General features: G+C 32.6%; 1 protein-coding gene across 6 annotated transcripts in view; it reads right to left on the reverse strand.

Moving 5' to 3' along the window:
- The window catches only part of LOC104128033 (sodium channel protein type 2 subunit alpha), a 53,815-nt gene that overhangs the window by 16,844 nt on the left and 27,664 nt on the right, over positions 1-9,307 (reverse strand). For all 6 annotated transcript variants that reach the window (XM_035896186.1, XM_009640749.1, XM_035896184.1 and 3 more), the window contains one exon: positions 1,867-1,984. In XM_035896186.1, the coding sequence (XP_035752079.1) occupies positions 1,867-1,984 (118 nt within the window). The remainder of the gene's footprint in view (positions 1-1,866; positions 1,985-9,307) is intronic.

A 9,307-nucleotide genomic window follows, 5' to 3' on the forward strand; every position in this document is an offset into this window, starting at 1 on the left:
CTACATCAAGCTTAGAATCAATGAGTCATCTAATTGAGTTAATTTTCATTTATAAACACATCTGTAAAAATTATTTTTCATTTATATACAGATAATCAAAGAACATATGAGAATTGTTAGGGAGTAGAAACAAAGAGCATAAACACATAGCAACTTTCACATGAACTAGGTCAAGAGTACAGAAGCTTCTTTTAGAAGTACATTCATCTCTCAGCTAAGGTTCAAAGAAATCACACAGATATAAACACCCTTTATTTTATTATACTGAGGAATGTCCTCTGCTTCAAGGGCTGACTAAAGATGCCTCTTTAATGACATAAACAACTGATTTAACTGGAGATTGAAAGAGCTTTTCCATGTGGTACGGTTTTGTGGCACCATCCACAGAATTCTGCCTCACATTGGAGAGCTCCCTACCTTATCATGGGGCCTCAAGGAAGTTTTCAATGATCCTCAGTACCTGTCTGTTTAACAGTAGTCTCCTTATTTCTTTAAAGATGATTCATCACGTAGAAACATAAGCAAGTTTAAACTATTTTAATGGGTCCCAAAGGCAGTATTCTAGGTTTCCTGTGAGTGTCATTAAGTTCATATGTTACAAGTAAGTTATGCTGTATTTCATCAGCTCAGATAAAATAGCTACCGCTGTGAAAAGCATGATTTACCTTACCTTCAATTACTCAAAATGCCTACATTATGGAAAAACTAATCTTATGCCCAAGGATTGATACACATCATGTAAGATAAGGATAAGGAAGAATTGTAATATAATATTCAATTATTTGAGAAGTGTACTTTTTTTTTAATCAAGAGCTTGATATATTCAATATAGCCCCACATTCCAAAACAGGTTTTTTTAAAGATGACTGAAATACTATTTCAAAGGACAAGTGTCCTAGACTGTATCAAAGGCATCTTCATAACAGTAAATCAAAAAACATGGATAGGATAGGAGAGTTAATCCTAGAACATATTTTGTTTTGAATGATTTTAATCATAACTTAAAAGGCAAGTAAAATCTGTAATATCACAACAATGGGAAATGCATTCCTATATCATAAGTTTCAGTAGTCCCTTAAAGGATTTAGCTATACAGAACTAAAATTAATGGAAACATCTAAGAACATGCAAGTATGCTGTTAAGACTTCCTTTGTTGAATAAAAACATAGGATCTCATTCACCTGTTGCATCTTGGATTATATTTATGTATCCCCTCACCCCCCTTTAATGGTGTAATGTCAAGATAGTAACTCTTGTTACACTCAAACTTTCCAAGAACTGAATCATCCACTGGACTGCTTTCTAGCACTATGAACGGACCATGGGTAATCACATGATTCTGGCTTAAATTTCTCAGTGGAATGAACCTGATGTAGGGTTGTGTCTTGCAGATTTCACTACTGAGAATGTCATTTAAATCAATGGGTTTACCAATTGCTGAGAATGAGTTTATAGAATTGTGCCTAGTGTTTATTTATAAATATTATAAATGATCACATACACACATAGTTAACTTTGCATCATACAAATGGCTCCACGGACTTCAGTACAACTATCTACAACAAGCAAAATTAATCGTATTGTTAAGACTTGACATACTATGATCCACAACTGCTGTAGCAAATAGCTTCCTTGAACTGCCAATGCTTGTTGCAAACAACCAAAGCATAATTGGTAACCCCAACTTTTACTTTTGTGAAACATACCTTCTGTAAAGCATGCCTGTAGCTCCGATGCTTTTTCTGGTTCAGTTTCAGCTTTTTCTTCTCCAAAGAGAGCTAAATTAACTCCTTGAACTGCCAATGCTTGTTGCAAACAACCAAAGCATAATTGGTAACCCCAACTTTTACTTTTGTGAAACATACCTTCTGTAAAGCATGCCTGTAGCTCCGATGCTTTTTCTGGTTCAGTTTCAGCTTTTTCTTCTCCAAAGAGAGCTAAATTAACTGTACTTCCTTCAGATGAGCTGGAAAAATTTAGCTTCTGAAAATAAAATCCAATAACAGTTATACTTTACTAATATTTACATTTTTAGAACTGTATTTAACTTTAAGCATGCAACACTGTGTGCAAGTAATAAGAACAAAATTTCTCACCAGAAATACACACAAACATCCACATATAGCAGTCAATGCTGTTGAAATGTGCATAAATCATCCACTTTCTACCTAGAGTTTGCAAGGCATATCATGTACTTTTCCATGGAATTTCAGAATTTCTGGTCTAAATATAGTACTGTGTTATCATTCACCAAAGTTTACTACTACCAAGTAGATTTTCTGATGCATATTCTATTTATTTTGTTTTCTACTATTATTTTCTTAATGCAAGTTCTCTTGCTACTTTTTAAACCAATACCAGTTATACTGCATACTGTAAGATTATGTATACTGGTAGCTACTTTCATTAGAGCGGTCTCCTCAACCTGAAGACAGTAAATCCTGATAGCAAAACACTTTAAATTGCGAACAATCAGGGGAAACTGTCCAAGGGAGAAAATGCAGCAGATTTTTAAGGTCCGATTTTAATTCAGTGCCCATTATTCAGAATATAAAGGAAATTAATTATCAGTTATTTTTCACTAGCATCTTAAACATCAGATATATGGCATATATGACAATTTATAGTAAAATTTGATTACCTTTGACCACAGATAATTTAGTTCTTTTTTGTTTTAATATCATTCTTAAGATCTAGATTGGAAAATGCTAAAGCAAAATCAGGATTAATATGAAACCTTGTTTCCGATGTGAATTTGAACATTACCCTCAACACATTCATAAAACAAATTAAGACTGCCCTATCTTAACCCATAATTATCACTACCATATGAAGACCTTTTATTTTTTTCATATATACTGATAAGTTTCAAAAAGGAAAAAGTATTATAAATACATTTCAACTCGCATTAATTTGCATTCTTTTTTGCAAATGCACATATGTATTACCTTGTGCACTTTGAAACTACCCATTACTCTGGTACACATACTTGTACAGTTAACACCCAGAAAGAAAGGATTTGTTTTGTTTTGCTTTCATAATTAAAATTAAATAAGTCACATTAGTATAAAAAATTACTAATATAAGAATAAGCCTTCATTTATTTTTTTACTTTGTAATCTGCATGTGTATTGCAAAAATCCATAGTCTGGAGATTTTGAAGGAAGATGTGTGTCCTGTACACTTAATTTGAGTATGAGTACCAAACTAAGTAAAAGTAGTTTTGGTTGCAGCATTCTCTGACATTTTACAATGTTATTATCAGGAAGTATATAACATCAGTAATGAATTCACACAACTAAATGCCTGTAGGGAATGATGTAAGCACGCTTTGTAAAACAGCCTTGATTTTCTAGAATTAACACCATTTTCGTTAATTTAGCTAGACCTGGACGATTAACAGATACTTAACATATAAAAGCAGACAAGTTTCAGGCACTATCCAATCAAGCTATATTTACACATCAACTGTGAAATGTGAAAGGATAAAATTATTTTAGGTATTAAACAATTTTTTTTGCCATGTTTATGAAAGAAGACAGAGACAATTTAATAAGAAAAAGTAACCCAGTGTTCTGCATTAAATTTTATTAAAAATTAATTGGTAATATTACCTACTTTGCTGCTAATTTAGAAACTTATTATCTGGTATAGAACCCTAAATTACTCATATTTAATGTAAACACCTCTTTTCATTTTTAGTAGCATTCATTTTAAAATATCAATATTCACAGCAAACATCTTTTCCTATCACTAATTCTACTGAACCTGAGGACAGCACTATATACCTCCATTATTTTATTAATATGCTGCTTTCATCATTCCATGACATAGCATATATATTGCAAAATGTTTCAGCAGTGGTGGGTAAACTGAAATAATGAACTGAATTATAAATCAAATAACTAATTTTAAAAATATCTGTTTTTTAAGAGTAAGGAAGTTTTGTGTTATATTGCTAATAAAAATTGAAACCAACATGAAATATCCTGGGTCATTTGAACTGTAATTTACTTAGTACACCGTTTGAGCAGATGACACAATTTCAACTGAATGAATACAGATTTTTATGAATTAACAACATTAAAAGATGAACAACAATAAACAGAAAAGAAACTGAAAACAATCAATGTGTTTAGAACATGAAGTTATAGATCTTACTAAATATATTGTAGAAGAATCAGAGATTAATTTTATTTTATTTTTTTGTTAAGAAAGGCAATTTTCTTGACTCTAGAAATCAAATTAGAGACTCAATTAACTGTTTTGATATACAGGACAGGTAGCCTGGTTCCCTCTTTCTTCTAAGGACAATGTAGGATATAATCTTGTGCTTAAAGACTTACAGATTTAATTAAACATTGGTTCTCTTTTTCATACAGGGTGCTCGTATTTTTCACTTAAGATGTAGTTATCAAACAACAAAAGAAAACCAGAAGGTAAAAAGCAATATGCATAGAAGAGTTTCCTGTTCTAATTAAAAATTCAGCTAGCTTCTTTGCTATGTACAAAGTTTGCAGAGGTCCAACTAATTTTGTGAATCACTCCAGGAACAGGACTTTTAGGAAAGACAGAAAAGTTCATCCTTCACCTTCCAGGGCACTTAGCTGCTGTTCAAGGTTTACCAAACAAAGGTAAAAAGGCCTCATTGTATATACACTAGGCACTGGATTCAATGGGTCAACTCACGTACTCAAAAGTTGATTTTTATTGGAGACAATTCCCTTTATATAATACCTTTTTTCTTTTTCACTGTTGGCAGTGAAAAGGTATTCAGATTTTGAATACATTAATTTTTTCAATACAAATATCTACTGTCAAAATATAAAGTCAAAATTTGGACCTCATGATCTTTCTTTTTTCCTGAAGGAGTCAAGGTATGATGGGACAAATACTTGCAAGAATAATGCTAGTACTACAAATTGTCCCACTGAAGCCACTTAATAATACATGGAAGTGTACACAAAATTGCAGATAATGTCTTTAAAGAAAACTCTGTAATAAAGAGCTAATCATAATTAGGCAACTGATTATTCACATTCTGCAACCTACTGTGCATTCAACTTACAAGTCATTCACATTTTGATATTCAAATAGTAAAGGAAAGTCTGGTATGTTTCCCAACCTCCAAAGCAAAGAACAAACATACCAGCAATAAAGCTGTTAATAGGAGGAATAAAAGGGAAACATTGTCTTCTGTAATTTTAAAAAACCCAAACCAAACCCACAGAAAGACTGTGCTGCATATTCTCATCATCTCATTTATGAAGGATCTCTCTCTCTCTCTCTCTTCTTTCTAATTTAAGAAGACTGAGTCTTTTTTTTGCTGGAGAAAGAGGTAAAGAACTGCAGTAAAATGTGAAAGATGACAGCGCTTTGGAGAGTATCTTCAGGAACCTCTTAGAAAAGAGGATCCAAAAATATTACTATATAGAAATGCAACAGAAAATCTTAACATGCCTGTGTTACGCTGCTTATATTCCATCAACTAAATATTTTCCTGCTTAACCACATCTATTTTCAGCAAAAAAAACTTCTTCAATAAAGACAATCTCATTTTTCCATTTAGTCTCAAATCATAATTAAAAAAAAAAATGATACCAAAGCACATTTTTTGTAATCATCATCTTCACTACCTCAGCTTGACTTATCACTGAGTATGGTACTTTCCAGTGTAAGCACAGCTGGCAAAGTCACTTTTATTGGTATCTTTTTATTTATCTTTCTCTGAAAGAATAGAAGTATGTCTATAAATAAGGCTTGTAAATTATTTACCTTTTAAAGAAACCAAAAGTATTGTCCATAGAAAATACTTTTTTTCACCAAACTAAAACCTACCTCTCCTACTCTACGCAACTTAGGAAAAAAAATGGCATGCGTACCTATTAAAAAAAAAACAAAACGTATCACCTTATTATGCATGGAGGGGTATGGTAAGACAATGTGACAGCCAAATGAAAAAGATTCAAGTATTTTTCAGTCAAATTATTACAAGCCCCTGGTTTACTATTTTGCATGCTGTTCTACACCTGTCCAGATTCATGACAGCAGAAACTTGAAGCAGGAGCAGTGTCACATAAACAATATCCATCAAATCAGAATCATACCCTCATACTTAGCACCACTAGGATGGGATACTACTACATTCTACTCTCCTCTGCTTAAGTGTCTTTTCAAAAATGGTTTGGAAAAACCCTTAGAAAGGTATTTTTCCATTCCACTTTCTGAATAGCTTACAGGCCCCCTGGGCACAAAAGTGAGACCTGAAATATTTCCAATATATAATACAGCGTAAAAGAATACATGAAAGATAATGCAGGATTCCACAACAAAACCACATGAAGAAAATTTACATTTGGAAAAGGAATACCTCAATGACCTCTAAATGGCAAGGAGTAGAACTGCCCAACCATTCCAAAGAGATCATCAGGAATAAGAAACACATAGCTTGGTACAATTAAGGTTTGGTTTACAGTTCTGGAGTTCCTGAGTTTAGAGGTTTGGGAGGGTACTAGTTCCTATTTTGCCTTTTTAACAATTGTCTTAATTTTAGTCTTATGCTGGATTTTCCTCATTTTTCTATTTCTTTCATGCTTGAACTTCCTTATTGATATTGTTTTAAACCACCCAGATTTATTTAGACACCTACATAGAATCCTATTCAGAATTTTTTGCTTGAAATTATGTTTTATGTCTGTCTTTCTAAAAATAAAGCAATTGGATTAAGTTCACAAAGAGACAATTATTGATGATGAAGAGAAAAACTGATATAAATGATTCCCTAACTTCCAATCTTACAGACATACACAAACTTCATGAATAGAATACAACTAAATTATTACATCCATATTCAAGAGGACTATGCATAGGTATAAAAAAAAGATATTGACTATTCCCAGGATTGTATCTTTCATCCTATATTTTAGCTTCTCTTATATGAGAAAACTGGAATGAAAATTATAAAAACATTGTGAACAAACATGAAACAATTTATATCAAAAGATATAAATATTTTAGCATACAAGTAATTGTATATATTACAAAGGCGTTGGTCAAATGAACATGATCAGAAAAAGTTCATAATTACAAGACAGCTAAAAACACAGTTCAACAGATGAACAGAAGAAGTCAAGTGAAGGTTACCTTTCCATTTTCATAAAAATCATTAGCTGTTAACCTCTTTTATACTTGAACAGACTTGATTCTTAATAATTCAGTTAACAATAATAAAAACCTACAAAGCATGCAGGTTATGCCACAGAAGTAGCACAGAAAATACCAAAGATGTAACAAAGAGAGAGGAACATGTTGGGGTTGCCCTCAACCATGCTGTGATGTGAGTCATCGGACTCAGCCTACAGTGCATGTTTCCACTACATTGCAATGGATGGGGAAAAATATATTGTAGCTGAGTAGCATGCAGACCAATCAATCTCAGGAGTGATCATATATGCATGATTTGTTTAGGTAACCTGTGTAAACATGCTGACACGTTGCTCTGCCTGGTTAAAAAGCACCAGATCTGCATTCTTGACTGATCCACAGCTTGATTTTACTCCTGTGAGAAGTAAGAATGGTACGCAATGAAGTTAAAACATGGTACCCTTTAGGTTGTTTGAGTTCTGGAAACAGCAGAAATAAGGATTCCTACTTTAAAAATGTATTTTCTAGATATGTCACACATTTGCAAAACATAGCATTTATAGCTGTTGATTAGAGCATACCCAAAGTCCTAGTGAAAGAGCTATAATTAGCAAAATATCTGAAGCTCATAGATGTATATTGGACTTAGACCTGAACTTAAAAAACAAACAAACAAAAAAAACCCCCACAAACAGCCCCACCCCCCAAAAAAAAACCCAAACCAAAAAACCAGACAGATACGCCCACACTGTGTATATTACAGCTTTAAGCATCCTCTAAATGGTAGTAATTATAACTGTAAAGTAATAGAAATATATTTTTTCTTGCATTTCATTTTCAAGGTTATTCTCCTGGTCTTCACGAGATGCTAAATATGTAGCTAGGACACATGTTCAGAAAGAAGCCACTGGCAAAACAAACCAACCAAACAAAAAATCAATCATACCAGGTCAAACATGAAAACTTCTGGGTAAGCAATTTTTCCCAGCATCATTAGCTTTTTTAGCATGACTTCAAAAAAAAGAAGTTTCAACTAGTTTAAGGTGCATTATGAATTGTAACAAATATATAGCAATGTAAAAACAAAAACCCATGCCTAGCAATAAACCTGTAATTTCCTGTTACCTCACATCTATCTTTTACTAGTCTTCCAATATAAATCTAATCTCACTTCTCACCAATGACTTCTCACGGGCTCATCAAATAATGTAGCTATGTAACAACTCCAATACAAACCGCTCCCTTTAAAGGGAAAGTCTGAAAGAGAGCTGAAATAATCTATACAATGAAAGACAATTTCCTTAGCAACTATGAACTAGTACACATGAAATGATTTTTTGTTGCTAATTTACGTATCTCCTACGGTTGTCTTTCAACTATGCCAATACTTAGCCACTTTTCCAAATTTGAGTGGGTTAAAATGAATACTACATAATAGTATGTTAGAAATCAGCTAATGCTGATGTTTAATCTTGAATATCAGAGGTGAGAAGGCATATATTTTGTTACCCAATTCTTAAATATAAAATAGTGAAGAACTGGGTGTCTTCAAGTGCTGGATAATTTCCAGGTAAGGGTGAGATTTGGCAGAGTTATCAGCAAAAGTAAATTATGTGGATTCATCAGATATTCCTTCCACAAAGCCAAGTTTTTATTAGAACACACTAACGTGGCCAGTATCCTTTATTCAGATCAATAGTATGTAAAAGATTTAGCAGCTGTTCAGTAGACATTATAGATTCTTTACAAAGTGCAGTTAATACCTTAAAACAAGTTATGGATATCGTTTGCTTTGCTTTTAGTAGGCCTCTTAGTAATCGAAGGTCTATCTCAATGGAGAGGTCAACATAATATATGGAGTAACAGAACCTCAAAAAGTAGATGGAACAAATCAAGTGTCAGGAAACAAACTGCTGAAATAATGAATGAGTGAAATACTATTGAACACTTCACTCTACAATAAAAGAAACGCCTAAAGAATCAGTTTAATACACCCTTCAAATTTCAGTTTAATTTAACTATGCTTTGCTAGAACAAACATTTGTAAAATTTGGAAAGAATATGGGCAAATTCATTGCCAGTTCAAAACAAAACCACCAAAACTGTAAAAGACCACAACCAATCAAAAAAAAAAAAAAAAAAAAAAAAAAAAAAAAAAAAAAA

Source organism: Egretta garzetta, unplaced genomic scaffold, assembly GCF_000687185.1.
Source record: "Egretta garzetta isolate BGI_Z169 unplaced genomic scaffold, ASM68718v1 scaffold16, whole genome shotgun sequence".
Classification (NCBI taxonomy): Eukaryota; Metazoa; Chordata; class Aves; order Pelecaniformes; family Ardeidae; genus Egretta; species Egretta garzetta.